Source organism: Colias philodice, chromosome 13, assembly GCF_061535455.1.
Source record: "Colias philodice isolate Cphi_HAF_F1 chromosome 13, ilColPhil1 Martin Lab GWU primary, whole genome shotgun sequence".
NCBI classification, from domain to species: Eukaryota; Metazoa; Arthropoda; class Insecta; order Lepidoptera; family Pieridae; genus Colias; species Colias philodice.
This window is the reverse complement of record NC_143098.1, coordinates 6,071,098-6,090,528: the sequence shown is the minus strand read 5'-3', so window position 1 is coordinate 6,090,528 and position 19,431 is coordinate 6,071,098. Positions and strand designations below refer to the sequence as shown.

General features: G+C 34.8%; 1 protein-coding gene across 4 annotated transcripts in view; it reads left to right on the top strand.

Moving 5' to 3' along the window:
• LOC149483391 (rho guanine nucleotide exchange factor 10) overlaps positions 1–19,431 on the top strand; it is a 44,500-nt gene that overhangs the window by 18,323 nt on the left and 6,746 nt on the right. For 3 of the 4 annotated variants that reach the window (XM_089702374.1, XM_089702372.1, XM_089702373.1), the window contains 6 exons: positions 5,202–5,412; positions 10,275–10,451; positions 16,784–16,943; positions 17,965–18,194; positions 18,763–18,885; positions 19,263–19,412. In XM_089702374.1, the coding sequence (XP_089558500.1) occupies positions 5,202–5,412; positions 10,275–10,451; positions 16,784–16,943; positions 17,965–18,194; positions 18,763–18,885; positions 19,263–19,412 (1,051 nt within the window). Of the gene's footprint in view, positions 1–5,201; positions 5,413–8,548; positions 8,669–10,274; positions 10,452–16,783; positions 16,944–17,964; positions 18,195–18,762; positions 18,886–19,262; positions 19,413–19,431 lie in introns of those variants that run through there. The other variant, XM_089702375.1, reaches the window with a different exon arrangement.

Sequence of the window (19,431 nt, the reverse complement as noted above, 5' to 3'; positions counted from 1 at the left end):
CAGTTAAAGAAAAACCCGCATAGTTCCCGTTCCCGTGGGATTTCCGGGATTGCGTCATTTTCCCGGGATAAAAAGTAGTCTATGTCCTTTCTCGGGTATAAAAATATCTCCATACCAAATTTCATGAAAATTGGTTCAGTAGTTTAGGCGTGATTGAGTAACAGACAGACAGACAGAGTTACTTTCACATTTATAATACCTATTAGTATAGTATGGATGGTTTTAGTCCGACGTTCTTCAGATTTTTCAACCTTAATAAAACTTCGACTAGGCATGGAAACTAGGCATAGGAAAATATATAACACCTATAATATATCCATATATAGATATACATCCATCCGGTATCCCGGTAAAACTCTAGCTCAGCGATCATCAGTCTGTATACTTCATTATCGTCGAATTAAAAGTGCCGCAGCCCTACCAAGTGTTACACACTTCCCTTCCATTGTGCGGTGTGGTCCTGTCGCGCTCGACAATTAGCGACCGACGACGCCGCGTAGCCAATTAACACAAATTTCCTGTGTACGAACTGCAGGCCAGATGAGGGCACTGCCTCCCTAAGTGATCATTCACCTTTACATCTAATCTAATCCTATGTTAACAGTACACGGCTATTGTTCTGGCGCGCTGCATTTACTTTGGCGTGTTTACGTTTTAATTTAACTAGACTGTAGGTACTGTTCGCGGTGACAACATAAGGATGTGATTGGGGAAGTTTGAATAAGTGATAAAATACTAAATAGATTAGTCCAAAGTACGTAGGAACGATCATGCTGAAAATAAAAATATCCATCAGTAGGAATTAAAACGAGCGATAGCAATTAGGCAATTTCCTAGTTTATTTTAATTAAAGCTATAAATCAATTAACAAGTTACATTTCCTACTTCTAATTTAACCTTATGTCCAGATAGGCCGTTGAGTTTGAACAATTCCAAGCAAATTCATTAGCATTACAGCTAAAGCAATCCCAATGAAAAGCGTAAAATAATAATCAAAGTCCACATTGCCTTTACCGTTAATAGACAATTGTTGTGGAACCACCGCAGCGGGAGGTCCATTCGCTTATGACGGGTTTCATTTATGCTTATACGCTTTCCTCGTTGACTCACATCACGTGACATTTTTTCGGGATTATACAAATTCTGTACTTGTGGACTTACGAGAAAGTGAATGCGTGACCTCTGAGTAATTCGTAAAACACAATATTAACTCAAGAAGAGGCCTTATCGCAAGGGCAAACATGCAACTATCACTGCCTCATATATATTTAGCTGAACAGGGGTAGCGTTTGTGTAAACACGTACAGAGATAGTATTGAAAAATAATGTCAAGGTTTATTCACTCAATTTGCATGTTTCACTGATAATGATAAATAATTCTGTACTGTTGTAGGTGCGGGATAATTATTCCGGCCCCTATTGTGTTACTTCTGATATACCTGTAATTTTCAAAGACGTAGGCACGAACTGTGACTAAACTGCCACTGTAGTACCGTAATAATTACGATAAGTCCTCAATGTATTCTTATATGCCATTAATATCAAGTTTTGATTTAATCGCCAGATAAAATGTATATTATATCTGGCGATATAATATACATTTTACTATATAATATATATTATATCGCCAGATATAATATACATTTTATCTGGCGATTAAATCAAAACTTGATATTAATGGCATATATTTATAATTACTATATAATATTATATATACTTATTGATATTTCAACAACCAGGGTATTAATACTAAACGGATAAAATCTCAGAAGCTATGTAATGAATCATTTGATTATTGTTCTATGTAACTAGATTATCGGCATTATTCTAAATAGTCAATAACGATGTAATTTTCACGTTTAATCGGTTTAGATTGGATCAAGTGAATTATGGTAACGTGGTCAAAGCCTTGAACTACTGTGTGCAACTATCACTAATTTATTACTAAAATACTGTTATTTAAATTGGCGTGGGAATCGATATTCGCACATGTTTGTGATACTAAACGTCCAAATGTATACGCAAAAAGCCATATCCGATCTATGTTTACATACATACCTACTGCTAGAAGACCTTTGGACTATACAGATACACAAAGAAAAGTTTATTTCTAGCGGAACTGATAAAGAAAAGTACAAGTAGGACTATTAAAATAAGAAACGAGATAATAAATGTTAAGTCACCTTCAACCGAATTCAATTTGTTTGATAATAAAAACTTCGTTGTAAATTAGTCGTATGTGTGTATAAGTCGATAAAAAGTCGAGGAAGATGACCTCTAACACTTAAGATGTGATAAAGCAGTAAAAATAAAATGAATAAGCTTAATTTTTTATTTAGTGTACGTTATAAAAATACGAAATTCAACATTAAAACATAATTCATTTTAAACTTTGCTCCCCAAGTGTTTGTATAAATAATTCGACTAAAGTTAGTTTGCTCCCAAAACGCGATCTATGATATGACTAAGATATTTGGAACTAAAACCATCTGTGTTGCAACAGATGGTAGCTCTTGATAGAATGTACGCTCAACTAAAGATGGATCATATTTTATACATGTTAGTGTTTGTGTTATGACAAGCGCTATAGGTCATGCCATTCAGATAACACGATGAGCCTGCAGACAGTACGCCGTCTGTTTCGTATCTCATTACCTACAATTGAGTTTAAATACGTTGAATAACTTCGTCCCAAGAATACCACATAAATCAGCCACGATGTGCGCTATGAATTTGTTGCACTTTGGCACTTAAAATAAGACAATAGATATCATTTTTGAGCAATTTATTAATGTGATTTATGTACAGTTTACTGCAGTACCATTTTGAAAAGCTATTTCGTGTGACAATCCAATAGAGCGTGGGCGATTCACACCACTTAACAGTAAATGTTCTCCCAAGGTTTCACGAAACTTGCGACATAGAATTTATTAACCTGTCTTCAATTAACATTTTGAACAAGTAACATTTGATAAAACAGTTATTATCTTTTAATACGTTATTAAAATGTACCTAATATTTCTGAGAAATATAATATAGGTAGCTTAGTATGCTAGATTTAATAATTTTTATTCATAGCTCGCAAGTCTGAAGTCTAAGCAATAAGCGTTTTATTAACCTTGGATGATGTAACTTGTCTCTTTAGTATTCAACTTAACTCATCGCATGTATGAGGTGTGTATGAGTGATTGGAATAATATATATGATTTATTTTTTAAAAGTAATAATAATATAACCTCTTGGAAGGATTCACATTTAATTTGTTATTGGTCTGAGTTGTTATATTCTTGTCTGTAGAAACAATATGTGAAAACGTTTCTGCAGCATTGCGTATTGTAATGAAAATTTAGTTTTTGGCACATGTACAATATTTTATACCCCGTTAAAGTGTTAAATATACATTGTATACGATTATAAAGAAGTTAATAATGTTAATTCCAAGTATTTAATGATTTGATCGTCATGATGTATTGTTGAGCAGGACCAAATATATTCGTAGGCTGAACAAACTCGTACATATTGTGCCTACTGTGTATTGTATGAATTTATCATGTGTGCATATTGTTATATCAAGAATCGTCAGCTTCTTTGTTTAGTATTTTATCAAGATAATTGCTTCATTGTCATATTAATGTGTTGATCCATTAGTCAATACGTCCTTCCGTTTATTTTCAAACAATGTTTGATTGCTTTGGCAATGATCACATCGTTTGTTATATGATTTAGTACCATGTAAATATTGTTAACGATTGTGCGAAAGCAATTGTTCCTAGTGCTTCTGGTATTCGTATCCAAATCTAAATGGAACAATAAGGCTGGTAGATGTGTATGAGATATTATGCTGAGACTATTATTTTGTAGATAGAGACTATATTATTATGGTAGAGCAATTAAAGAGCGTTCGAGGCGCTTGATGATAATTGCGTTTAGAAAAATGAATATTATTATTACAGTATTTTAAATAATGTTAATTTTGGGAGAACAGGAATGTATGTTAATATGTATTTCTTCATTCGAGAACTACTCAATGATTTTTATAGCCCGTATTAACACATGGGAATTAGGATGCGTTGTAAGTAGGACAACTATTTATAAATAAACCTTCGAATTTAAATAAGTATTACTTATAATAAAGTTCAAAATACCTACAGGCTATAGGCACATTTAACATTTGTGTAAAACTTGTGAATATGTTCATTTTTTTCATATCAATATTAATTAGGTTTACGTCTCATATTATTATAATTTTCTACCAGATATCTATACGGATGTTGAAATAATTTTATGTTCGTGATTAGACACGAAAGTAAAGATTCAGGTCAGTCCTATGCACGTATATAAATTCCTATTTTTCTAGAAGAAATGTGACGTGCATTTTATCCTACATAAATATAAATTAACTTATGACTTATGACGTGGTATGGTCCTCCAGAGTATGGGGTGTTTCATTACAATCAGTAAAAAATAAAATGGAATGTTACCCCGCTTTCTTTGCTCTATAATTATGTTATTGATTATTTAAAATAGCATTCGAATATTTTTAATTCGATAATCAATCAATTTGAATATTTTTAAACGTTGGGGCTCTGAAGCTTCGTTCTTAATTAAAAGAAAGTTATCAATCTAGTTTCTTTCAGGTTTCACCACATTCTCAGCTTTATTTAGATTTTCTCACTCAATTGATGTTCTTCCGCATTAATTGATTGTCCATATCCTATTGGTAATGATGCTTAATGAATGTTAAGTGATCTGCTTGATGGGAAATACTGTTTCGCTTCATTTGATGACTCAGGGATATGGGGCGGCCGCCTCTGTCGTTGCCTTATATGATGTGCATTTCTTTTTGTTCAACGTTCATTTATCTTGATCTCTAATGATTTGATTAAGCAAATTTTCACTTCCATGCTGGTAAAGTTTTATTAAGGTGAAGACTGAAGCATACTTTCAAAAATGCGTTCTCATGGGATTTCCATACATACCTAGGTATGTATTTGCCATTTGGTAGGAATTTCTTAATTTTTGTACAAATTAAAAGAATTCTTGAATACTTTTTCATCAGGTCTCCATCTCATTCGACTATCGATTCGATTTATCGTACCACGAATCGCAGCTTTTGCAGCGTACAACCGGCTACACCCTGTATAGCTAGCTTATTTGCCTCTCAGCAACATGAATTTATCAAATTCTTCTTTCTATCGCAGGAGTACTGGCCAGCTACGCAACACACTGAGCCGCGCGCGCGAGCTGTGCGAGCGATGGCGGAGCGGCGGCAGCGCGCCGTCGCCGCCGACGCCGACGCCGGACGACGAGGGCGGCGGCCGGCTCGCGCGCTGGTTCAGCGTGCGACGCGGCTCCGCGCACCAGTACGACATGCATGTGCACGAGCCGGACAAGATGCCGAAACTGCCTGAGGTAGGATTATGAATGCTTTTGTAACTCCATAGAGTACTGCTCGATTCAATCTTAATGGCGGCACGGAAGTTCGGTGATCGGTCCCTTAACGTCCCGCTAATATCTAAAATTGTTTTTTGCGCATCGGATCGTATGAGGTTCCGAGCCGCCATTATGTTTGAATCGTACTGTATTAGTGTTAGAAGTCATCCGATTGAACTGCGATGATAGAGGAATTGTTGGACTGTAGTATAATCTAGATTTAAATTTTAAAGTATATGCCTATAGTAGCTGCTTTGTACGTACGTGTCTGTACACGAATACAGAATATATTATCTGTGTTTGAAAATTCGACCTTCTTACTGTTAAGAAGGTCGAATTTTCAAACACAGATAATATTATATTCTTGTCCTAAGTAAGTTCATGCAGTAGATTCATGTCTGCTATAATAATGAAATACTGTTTAGAAGCTAAATTTAATCAAATTGTTGATATCAACATTTGTGCTCAAGCTAACGTACAAATAAACAAGATATTTATTGCCATACCTAATTCGAGCATGAATTGCATGCGTTGATAGCATTGCCCAAGGAAGCGGTTGATGTTAGACGTGGCTTTAGTTATGATTATAATATACGCACATGAGGCAAGATGCCAGAATTGTAAGAGAACTGTTGTGACACGCTTTATGCATCATATTATATAGCATAGGTACACATGCATGATTGCGATATCATACTAAATTGATGTTTATGGCCCTTTACAAGCTTTAAAATTATACTTCCAATATCTGGAAATAAATTTCAGTTAATATATTAAATTGTTTTAAATCATGTAGTTGACATTGGGTATAAAAGTGTCCATGACATTTTTGTGCTAGCTTTTTCAACAATTCTGTTTACCGTTGCGTGAGGTGTGACATACGTTCGCACTCACAAAGTCAAAGGCTAGATTATGTTAATTGTTCCACGTTTTCTAGCGCCATAACAGCACTTCGTCTTCTAAATGTACCTTTGTTTGTCGACGTTGACATGCAGTTTCATGGCATACCCACACTAGAACGTCACCCTATAGATGTGTGCGTGCAAGAGAGTAGCCATAACATTCCTGCAGCTCATCATTGTGTTTATGCTTTTTTGGTATTTTCACTATTTTCTAACTAAAGCGACGCGGACGGAGCAAGGAAAGCGATTATTACGTTGCCGTAATACGCGGTTATACGCACCAATGAATAATCTCGGAAAAAGATACCAATCACTAAATAAACCAGTCGCTGGCCGGTCATAATCAATTAAATCAGCATTTCAATCGACCCGTGATTGTTGTATAATTTTAATAGTGTATTATGGTAATAACGCGTGTATAATATTTCCTTTTAATGCGTTAATTTAGAACCAATACATTAAACTATCTTTAATATGGTCAATTAAATGCAAATGCTGCAATAAACAGATTGTACGATTCAAGAAAACAAAAACATAAACTCATTTCGCACGAGCATCCTTCGCATCCTTGCGTTTTGATATACATTCTTACTTGGAAACATAATCATCTTTTATCTATGAGTAGAAATAAAAGGAGAAGTATTTTATAATCACCAATTAACATAATTGAACCTTATTCATCGTCATCGACAGTGCACCTGCAACTGAGTCTGACACATGGTGTGTACATTCTCGCTATGTTTATAAACTGTTTTATCGGTTAATTAAATGAATAAATAAGTATCCATTGGTGACAAAATAGTTAATTTCTAGTTGGGAAATGTGAATATGTTCATATATATATTTGAATATGCGGCGCCAACGAAGCTAAATTTAACTGGGTCGGTACATCCTACGATTTACCTCGCATGCCGGAGCCCCGAACTGGAAACGCATCTATCACAGTCAATTTCGTAGATCGATTTGCATTTTGCAGAGATTTTCTGACCCAAATACGTATTTCGCGATGGATGGCGAAATTGACAATTTATAAACCTAGATTGAACTTAGTCGGAGAGTCTTTTTACGTGGTTCTTATATTTATAAACAAACACGTTAGTTGGCTCTTTGCAAGTGAACATTTTATATAATATACGTTAAATAATACTTACGCTTAAATGTAAAAGAAAGTAAGTATTAATAATCCCAACATGTAGGTGTTAATAAAGAAATTTACTTTCGATCAATACTTTATTTTCGTAACCGCCAATAAATTTGATTCATTTTTATAACGCGAAAGTAGAAAACTCCTCCGTGAGTCAGTGCATTTAGTCATCCTTATAAAATATCTAAATGCAAAAATTCATAACACACGATAATAATATGTATGTATGTAGGTACGTATTGGACGCAGATGCCTCCCGCGAATCCGGTTGGTATTCCGTACGCGAGATATGACCGTAACAGGAACGTGAATAAGGCGACGCTTACAAACAACATTCTTTGCATAGATTTATATGTGAAAAGTTCACTGGTTTCTCAACAAAAGACACCGCTGCTTGTGGCGTCGGCTTTACGGCTTTGAACTTTGCTTGGGCGTTACAATTGGTTTTATGTGTTCGTCGTAAAAATGGTACGAAATAGAAGCTTAGTTGAGATGCGACATAGATCCACAAAATACGCAGAACGTACAAAAAAGCATTACACTTGTGTTCATTATAACGGTTTTTACTGAATTGTTGAATAATGAATACATACAGCATCGGTCGAATGCTTTTGCATAATATTAACATTTAAAATTCACAAAACAAAACGCATTGAGTTTTATAAAACCTTTTAATTTACTACGCACACATTTCTCATGTTGATAAAATAATAGCGTTATTAAAATTATAAAAGTCCTTCGCCTGGTTTCACAATAAGACCTAAAGTTAATAATTAAATTAAATTTAACCTCGACAAATTAAAGTTGCATCATAATTATTATAGTATCGCTCAATTTTCTCCCCTAGATGAGCGTAATCGTTAAACAGTGGTCGTTGACACGAAGGATGCGATGACAATCATCCGTAGAGTTATAGGACTTCATTCATTGGTGCGCACGCCATCTTTAATTCTACTTGTTACTATAGCTGCACAATTAAATATAGGCATCTATATGATTCACATTCGTACCGTGGTCCGTGATGAATCATGATCGGGCGGTTGTCTCGGCATTCAATAATATAACGCTGTGACGACTCCATGTGATGTCCTGACGCTGTGTGCTAAACAAATAATCTATTTAAACATGTGATATAATGGTGTGCGATCGCTGTCCGGTGCTCTACCATAGTGGATCTATGTTTACGATTGTAATTTTTTACTTCAGTTTATTCTTAGTGAGACGGCATGAGTAACGTGTTACACGTAAATGTCAAAAGTGATTTCGATTTCGGTTTGCCAGTAATCTAACGTTTTTACGCTAATCATGTTTTGTGTAAAACTCCTCCACGATAAAGCTCAGTATTCGATGCTGTTTGACGTAAGTCACGTGATCTTCACCGGGTGTGGATGGACTTTTGACGTTTACATCGATGGTGATAGTGTCCAGATGATGTGATCTCGCCTTGAATCGGTGACGTCAGTGACCGGTGTTTACAACTAGTTTGCATGCAGGCGAAAAGCGTTAAACACGACTCAACGCGTGCCAACTAAATTTTATCATTATGTTCAGAAGCAAAATACAAGGAATGCAAATCATATCATCTAGACACCGTCGGAAACACCAACATTATCATGCGCACGCGACGATTTAACGGTTAACGGTTTCTTTTGTCTCCACGCTTATACTTGCAATAATAATGGTGCATTCATAGTATTACTTTCAAGGTTCTGAGATAAATTCTTACGTCGATTGTACCTACCTTTAATCAAAACAAGTGGCCAACATAATATTTTACAACGCACTAGAACAAATTGTTTAGACTTAATCCGGACCTAAATAGGTCAATTAAAAGCAGCTGTCTCATGAATAATTCTGTGTATTACAGTTTTTATTATTTTAAATATATTTTATTATTTGATGGTAAATCTATGGTTTCTTGTTGGTAATTTTATTGCTTTTTGCCATATTTGTCATGTTTTATGTATCAGACCTTTGATTATAATGTTTACTGGATTTGTTGCCAACTATTTACGATTAATAGTAAATAGAATACAGTTTATCCGTATAAGACGATAAATAACTGTTGAATATTTATTTATAAAGTGTTCATCCGAGAGTTTAACTCTTAATTTTTTTCCCCATTGATTTAAAAATGATGGTAAATTATGACGGCGCTTTATTTATAAAATTAACCTACTCATATAAATTATATTCATTGTAAATTAATAACTCATACTTTTCAGAATTACTAATATTGAGGAAACATCAATTTATTTATTGTGCTAAATTATTATTCATATCAATTAAACATAACACGTAAGAGGTTAATAAACCTAACTATTAAATAAATTGCAGTACCTACAGCTACGTAATATACTAATAAGTTCCTTTGTAATATTTACCTTAGGTATAGCTACACATGATTGGCTACAGAGAGAGATTTTTACATTGCTTCATAAAATTGTGAAAGATTTTTTTAATATGCATACATATTATGACAGATTTCATGATTAGTGCTTTAAACTCTACATAGGCAAAAGAGTAGAAGATATTCGATTGGTGAGATTGGATTATCGGTGACAAAGTGGTCATAGGCAAATTACCACTGTACGGCTAAAAGACGTTCGCATCCAACCTCATGATAGCGTGTTTCTATCCTTAAAAATTTTCTAACGTTACCACACACCAGTCCAGTCAGACCAGTCATAACTCAAGAACGGCTGAACAGACTACTCTGATTCTTGGTTTATTACATTACCTCTTTATTAAGCTCAGTTCAGGTAATAAACGTTTCAATGTTTATTTTATTCCAGCTAGAAGAGGACATGTTCTCTTGCGGCGGCGAGGTGCGAGGCGGTCGTACGCCGCCGCCGTCGCTCGGTCCGCCGCCGGACGCGCTCAGTCCGGTGCAACTCCGGCGACGGCACGTGGTCGCCGCGATCATACATAGCGAGAACTCGTATGTGGCGACGCTGCAGCGGCTTATTAATGTGAGTATTGAGATGAATGAATGAAATATGTGAAAAATAAACACACAAAAAATACACTCACAACACAACAGCGTCAATACTATAATTTTTTATAACAATAGAATTACACAAACAAAATTACAAGTAACACAGATGATCTTAGTCCTACTGAGATCTATAGAGCCTCTCGAGATCTTTCGGGCAACTATAAACAGGAAAGCAATAAGATAGATAAAAGGAGAAGATAATACACACCCGGCACTTGATATTGTAAGCTTCTTATTCTTGCTTTGCATAGACTACACGGATGTAATCTGCGTAGACTGGCGTAAAGAGATTTTGAATATGTAATGGGAAAGTTAGAATTAAACGTTGAGATATATTAATAGACATAATAAAACTGCGTAATATAACGTCTTCATTAGAGAGTCGTGTTTTATTGAAATTATTCGCAATCAGTGCAATAAATTGCAAATTTATGGCACTAATTGCGAATTTCCAACTTATAGGAAAACGTAGCAAAATGAAAATATGATCATATAATTTTATCATGCACGTCACAATGACATGACATATTAATTTACTGACGAAGTAAATTTACTATATTAATATTCATTCATTAGAACCATGTTTGTAAGCAGCCAAGTTCCTTGATGATTAAGAAAGATTTATAAAACACTTTCACATTCTTGAAGAACCTTTTAAATACACCATAGAATGCTCTTGCAGTTAATTTACCTAAGCCTTACGCGTGTATAAAACAACGACTCTACAATTATTCACACACGGCACCGGACTTTACGAGCTGTTTGATTTGCGTTCAAATATCTCAATTTCACAACCTGTTACCCACGACTTGTCCACCCATGCCTCTATAGACATTTGTACAAAACTGAACGCGAATAGAAGTGGTTACGTTTATCTCGGGCAAATATTCAGCAATTACAAGGCCACTGCAAATATTTGGTTTACGCAATGCTAGGTGCAAGGCGGTAACCGCCCGATAGTTACATACAGTTTGTGTTTGTGTACTGTTATTTGATTTCATCTAAGTATTTATCAAAACGATCAGGTAGCTTTAGTCTTTACCACCGCCCTCTTATGATATGTTTAATTCTATCTTGTATATAATCTGAAATACATAGTTTAGTATGAATAAAACCAATATTTGTGCATGTATCTTTTTTGTATAACGTATATCTGTTTTTTTCTATTTGTAACGGCGTACAATAAAGGGTTTTATTCATTCATTCATACATACCGTTTTGTAAAATTTTATTCTCTAAGAGATAATAGTTGGATAATAGCTACAGACCGTAATAGTTATGTGCCCTTTGACAATTGCAATTGTTATTTAATATTTGGGTGTCTATTCGACCTTTATTTATGTGGCAAACTTTCAATATTATTTCACTTTGACCTTTCTTTACTATTGTCTTTTTCTCAATATCTAAGATTACAAAACTCACAATATTTTTTTCATTGTTACGTGTCTTTTAGATCATTATATCATTACTGTGTGATTTGATTCAAGATAACGCTAAATATGCATATAATTGCATATTTAATAATACACATTGTTACACAGGCATTTCCATTGTATTATTTTTTACGCTGCATATAAATTATAATAATAAAAAAACAAAGCATATATAATCGTTGACCTCAATTCTGAAAACTTATAGTTTCATCTATCTGTCCTTTTTTAATAGTACATATTCTAATACATATTGTAGAAAAGTCAAAACTATTTTTTAATTAGTGTTTGTAGAGTCAATTCAAATGGTGAATGTTGCATGCTGTCATAGAGCGCTCACAAAGGAAGTGCGGTGAAGTTAGTCATAGCAATTAGATATGCTTTTTAAATTGTTATTACGCAATTGATTGGAATCAATTAGCGTGGTTTGTTCTCACCACAGAGGTGGGACACGACGGCTGATTGAATGAGTTGCAAAACACCTAACTGACCGCTTAATCCGGTATGTATACTGTATACATACTCATTGCAACGTTTTGTTGTTACTCCGATCTTACATAATATAGAAAATAAATTTAAATTTACACCGGTTTTATTATTGATCTTTAGTTTATAACGCGAGCTATTCTGATATTTTATAGTAAAGTAAACATAATAGCACTAGACTTTGATTTACGTCGCAATTGGTTGATAGTCGTTAAATTTAGGTTGTTAACTTGTTAAATATACGATATCCTTTAATTTACAAATATTTATGATTATTTTTCCGACCCAAATATCGACCAATAGAATTGCACCATTCGACGTCACGTGGTACAACCTACATGGTATTATACTGATAATTTTTTGAAAATTTTCTCTGGTCGTTGACGTCAAACTGACAGGTTCAATTCAATTGTGAAATTATTGGCCGACATTTGGGACGGAAAAATAATCTCCCGAATACCACACGAGCTTCAAAATTATCTGGCATTTCCCTCAAGGTTCCCTGCAAACAAATAAAGTCGTCAAGTTTTTCAGGAAAAATCACTCGCGCTTCGCGCTCGTCATTTTTTAACCTTGACTAAAAACTTGACTCCTTCATTTGTTTGCAACGAACCTATCGGAAAATACCCGATAATTTTGAAGCTCTTGTGGTATTATAAGTGAAAATCATTTGTTTGTGATAATAACATACTGACATGTGACAATTTCTCCCGACTTTTACATTTTGAAACAAAATTTCTTCCTTTGTTTTTATGGAAAGTCGAATAATTAGTGGCAAAATAAATATAAACGAATACAAGCAGACAACAGAACGGTCGACCCACAAGTATTGTTCAATTAACATGTTACAGATTTGCATATTAGGAAGTGGGACACTTTCAATAGGTTGTATTTGTGAAGCTATTTGGTTGAAGCGAGGTCGTTGTTTAAATGGCGTGTGCTTTTATGAATATGGCGATTTTATTAATTGATATATCGTTTTACGAATGTGGAACAGTATGATAGAGCTTGGGTATATATGTTACAATATTTACGTGAAATAGGTTTATTGCTGTTTATTGTGTGTGATATGCATTTAGTATGCAGTTAAAGATTGTCTTATGGTTCGAAAATCAGGTCACTTTTTTAATATTTCCTGTAATAAAATCATTAATTAAATACTTATCTACTTATCTATCTACTCTATATACATAAAACTCAAAGGTGCCTGATATAGTGATCTATCAACGCACAGCCCAAACCACTTTACGTATCGGGCTGAAATTTGGCATGCAGGTAGATGTTAGGACGTAGGCATCCGCTAAGAAAGGATTTCCCGAAATTCTTGCGGGAACGGGGAAAAACGGGGATGCACGTAGAAAGTCGTGGGCGGATGCTAGTATTTATATAAAATACACAAGGCTTTATGCAAAATCTAAAGTTAATGCATAGAAAGTAATAGGTAATATATTTTACTACGTACATTTATCGATATGTACTCGGGTTCAATTTACATTTAATATTCATATGAAATTTACTCTTAAATAACAATAAACAAGTATGGTGTCACAACTTTTATGCATACGTACGTGTACTGAAATGTACTACAGTAAGCTTTATGACACAGCTGTATAAAGTTTCAATTTACAAATCAGTTTTACAAATAGGTACTAGAATTAAATTAGAGAAGCTTATTGAAACATCGTAGGAATTGGTTGGAAATGTAGGTCACAACAGACTTACGACTATTCAGTTTAGTTATTGGACACTAAAGTTTTGTTATAAATACACAATTTGCCCACAATTACGCAAACTCCTTATTTATGTTCGACAAAATACGCATTTAAGTTAAGCAAATTAATGTATGCTTAAGATCACGATTTTGCTATTAAATAGAGATTATACCGCGGCTCGTTATGGAGTAATTATTTTCAATTTACGCAGTGCTTTCATAATGATTTCTGCATTAAATCATAAAACATGAACATGACGCTTGTTTACTTTATATGTATAATGTACGTATAAGACAGGTTGTACTGTACATACTAAATAAAGATATGACACACGCGGAGGTAAGCTTTTTTATCGATAACTCGATGATGTCAAAATTTGTATGCTATTTGTTTTTGTTTCGTTTTAAATTCGGTAAAACTGTCGTAACGACATTTTTTGTGGGTTAACCAAATAAATGATATGCAATTTTTAATAGTCGTATGTATATTTAAGTACATACAATATGTCAAAGAATATACTCCAGTGTTTTGATAGCTCATTTACCGGTCGTATTCATGGACATTTACCTTCTCTCTTTAGAGGATAATATCATCTCTAGTGTTCAAATTAAACATATTCAAAGTTTTCCTTGATGTTTTTTATACATTTGTTGATAACATGTTTAAATTTTAATCGAGGTTTTTACCTTGATTGTAAAAAAATGTAATGTGTGTAAAAAAATCTCGGATTAAAGTTACTCTTTAAAGGATTCAAGTAGCATTTTTTAAAGCCTATAAAATTCACCGTATTAGCAATCAGCAATATCTTGCATAATAACCATTTTTTACTTTTTAGATGTACCTACCCAACCAGCAAATCGTTGCTCTATAGAAGGGATAAGAACGTTTCAGAGGTGCTAATTGGTAGTCCTATAAGGGTGATAAGAACGTTGTATAAACCCCAAAGTGGCGCATTTATAAAGCTATTTGGTGGTATTGTGTTGCTGTAGCAGCAACTCAGATGCCAATTGGACCTATAGAAGAGTACACTTATAGAATCGCGATGCTGTTATAGAGCGAAGTAGTGATATAAAAGGAACCGCGATGCTGTTACAGCGCGAAGTTGTGTTTTAAGAGTAACCGCAAATCTTTTGTAGCACGAAGTTGCGATGTACAAGTCACTGCGACGCTATAATTATAATACAAAATGGTAAATCGTGTACCAATTGATAATACGAGTAAATGACTATAGGAACCATCGTCGTGGTGTCGAATATTAATTTTTGTTACACTGTTAATTTTGTTAGATACATAAACTGACTTGTGAATGAAATTTTACTGATAGATTATATGCATAATTAAGCTGTTTTTTTCATGCCCCCCTCGAATTATTGAGTTTTAAGTAATTAAAAAACTAATTTTACACCAAATTGCTGTATAGGATGCCAAATAGCAACTCCGTGGCTATTATACGTCCGCAAACGAACGTAGTTTTGACAACTGTCATGCCATATACTGGATTAAATTAGTAGGGTTCCCTGATGTAAATAGAAAACCCATAACATGTTTTATTTTGTATTTTCTAGTGTAAATTCCGATTTTTAGATTCCGATCCCGAAGTGTCAAGCAAAACACTAGTGTCTGAATGGTCTGCTTCTGAATTATCACAAACCACATGATGGCTGTTAACTTGGTTTTGTTCATAGGATGTAACAGATTGTACGGAATCATTGTCCGTATTCGAAGCCTCACCTTGAATTTGTCTGGTGTCAATCGTTACTGAAGCTGCGATTTTTTTAAATTCATTCAATCCATGATTATTAAATAGAACCCTTCATTTATTTACGAGACGGTGCTGACAATATGGCAGGTTTTTGTTGTTTTAAAGTGAAAGAAACTCTCTTATAGGCCGTATATCTCTCGTAAGTGTCGCATTTTACTACATTAATACGCCGTTTTTGTTACATAACAGAGTTATTAACTCTTTTATACAGTAAATCAGTCCTATAACTCTGACCACTCAGCTATTAAACCACTGCGTTATAATGGGCAGAAAAACACTAATATAATTCAATTAGGTTACAAAGAAGTGATATAAAACTCGGATATATCACCTAATTGCTGTATTATGGACTTTCAGCAACCATGAAGATTCACAGTGATATAATAGTAATAAGGAAAACCATTACAACACTAAATTGTCCTATTGTAGATTTTTTTACGCCTCTATAGGCATGGGACTATAAAGGTTACCCTAGAATCGTTTATTGCACTAATTTGCTGTAAAAAAGAGACCACCAGCGCTGTTATGTGATAATATCGTCCTGTTATTGCTGTACCAAAATCTGGATAAGAGCTGCTCTATAAACGCCGTATAAAATAGTGATATAAACGTTTACATCACCTTGTTATGGGACAAATTTGCTGTGTATGATTATAGAGCAAAATCATCTCATTAAACGCTATTATACAACAAGCTTGTCACCGCGACACTGTTATACGTCATTTAAAAAGCTTTTTAGTGATGTAAGTTATTGTTATAGGACATCTTTGCTGGTTGGGTATATCATCAAGTTCATCGTCTGTATCTTTTTAAATATCCAAAACATGTCAATATGCTTCTTCCAAGGAGCAGAGTTAGTTAAATGACTGTTCTGGGAAAAGATTTCAGTATTAATTGGGTTCATTACCCGTTCTAGGACTACAAGAAGCCGCTAGAAGAGAGCAGCCCGGCGATACTGAACGCTAGCAAGATACAGACGCTGTTCCACCGGCTGCCGGACATCCTGCAGTGCCACTTGCACTTTCGCACCGCGCTCGCCGACTGCGCTCGAACGTGGGACCGCGACGAAAAGATTGGTGAGTTCATACACAAATAGTTGTATAAACTATACAGGGTGGATTTTTGAGACGGGTCAGTAAGGGAGGTATCTTCACCGTTACATCTGCAGGGAAACTAGGGATCGAAAGACTGGGCCATTTTAGGTTTGTGTACTAGAAATTGCCAAAAACATTTCCCATACATTTTGTACGGAAAACCGATAAATCAATTCGAAATATGACTTATTTTGCAACTGAAATTTTAATTCAGAAATTATTGTATTTCACAACGCTGTAACAGCTTCACGTACGCAGGCATGCTATTGTACAGGAACACAGGTTTAAGGAACTTGCTCTTATATTATGCTCATTCGTGATCCGTCTAAAAAATCCATCCTGTATACAACATCGCCAGCTAATTAACACTTAATATTTAATGACGATGAGGCGGAAAGTGTTTCACTTTCACACGAAATTATGCAAGCATTTCTCTAATGTGTTACGGATTGTAAAAATGTCTTGTGGTGTCTAGTGTGATGTGTGTTCGCGGATCGGTTGTAAATTATGGTAATTTGAGTTGATTGATTGGTGATTTGTTCGCTAATTGAGCGAGGTTTTTATACGGTTATAATTGAGACATTATCGATGAATGTTTTTATTAACTTGTATAACAGTTTTCCCATATTGGCCCAATACTTCGATTTTAGTAGGTGAAATTGTTGAAGCAGGAAGCATTTAAAGTAATAGCTTATTTTATTAGCATAAAATAGCCGTGAGAACCTAAGCGACTTTTACTCATTAAAACCTTTGCGAAAAAGTAACATTTTCCAAAGAAACAGACGTCTGCTGTGGATGGACAAATCAGGAAATTTAAGAACTTATAATATGAATATAAGAATTAATAATTTATAAAATTTGTTTGTTTCAACACTCATTTTTTAAAGCATCATTTAAATACTCTTTCCTACAGATTTTTTACATATTGCCCTAGCATATATATTTTTTATATGAAATATGTTGGCTTTTACAATATAAGTAATGATTCTATTAATCGTTCCAGGCGAGGTCTTCCTAAACGCGTTTTCCAAAGCGGTGGTGCTCGACGTGTACTCTGACTTCATAAACAACTTCTCGGTCGCCATGGAGCTGGCCAAGATGGAGTCAAAACGCAAGTCGGCGCTGGCTGACTTCTTCAAAGTGAAACAGATCAGCGCACACGACAGGCTGTCATTCTTCGGGCTGATGGTGAAACCGGTGCAGCGGTTCCCGCAGTTTATTATGTTTCTACAGGTAAGGATTGTGACAGGGCAGTTTTTGTTAGATATAATGATCAACCTTTATTTATAACTAGCTGCGCTCCGCGGTTTCACCGGTGCGGCTCCGCTTCTGTTGGTCTTAGCGTGATGATGATAAGATCGATAAATGGGCTATCAAACACAAAGAATTATTCAAATCGGACCAGTAGTTCTTGAGATTAGCGCGTTCAAACACACAATCAAACTCTTCAGCTTTATAACATATAATCACATAGGATAGGTTTTATCCCGGAAATCCCACGGGAACGGGAACTATGCGGGTTTTCCTTTGAAAACGCGGGCGAAGCCGCGGGCGGAAATCTAGTAATATTATATTATAGTACATTATAGATTTATTTCTAAAATATTCAATTAAACTAAATTAAAATCTAAAGTATTAATCAAATGTAACATATTCAAGATTGTGTTTGATTTATGATTGTAGTTTAGAACCACATTCCAGAAATAAGGTCATGGAATGTACATAAATGAAATAATTTTATTCATGTGATTTACAATACAATAATTGTTCTGTTTCTCTCACAATTTCTATATTATTACAGGATCTCTTAAAACACACGCCTCCGGGCCACATGGATAGAGTTGCATTACAACGAGCTCTGACCAGATTGGAGGCGTTGGCCGACGCTCTCAATGAGAGGAAACGGGACGCGGAGAGGACGCAGGTAAATAATAATGGTTTATTTGTTAAGATCTCTAGTTGTATATAGTGCTATTTATTTCTGTAAGTTCTTCTTTATTTCTATTAATTGGACACTAATTATTAGAGCAGGATTTGTTTAAAATTTTTCGAAACTATTTAACTTTTCCGTTTTGACCTGTGATCAGAAAAAAAAAACTTGATTTTTATTTAATAATAATTTAAAACAACAATTATTCCGATGTTTTTATTAACGCCGAGGTATAGTTTTATCAGAGGCGATTAAATTTTTATCATAAAGATTCAGGGCTTCTGAAAGAAGTCAAGTTGAATGAATAAATGTTGAGTTTTAATTTATTACTCGAACATAATAATAATACATGTATATTGTATGTATAACAGGCGTTCCGCGGAGCCCTAAGACGGCTAACACGTGGCGGTATGACGGGCGCGGGCGGTGCGGGCGGTGCAGCTCGGTTCGGCGCCGCGCGGTTGCTCGCTTCGCGCGCAGACAGGAGGCATCTGTTGCGGCAGGACGACTTGCTGCAATTGGTTAGTTACTTGTAACATG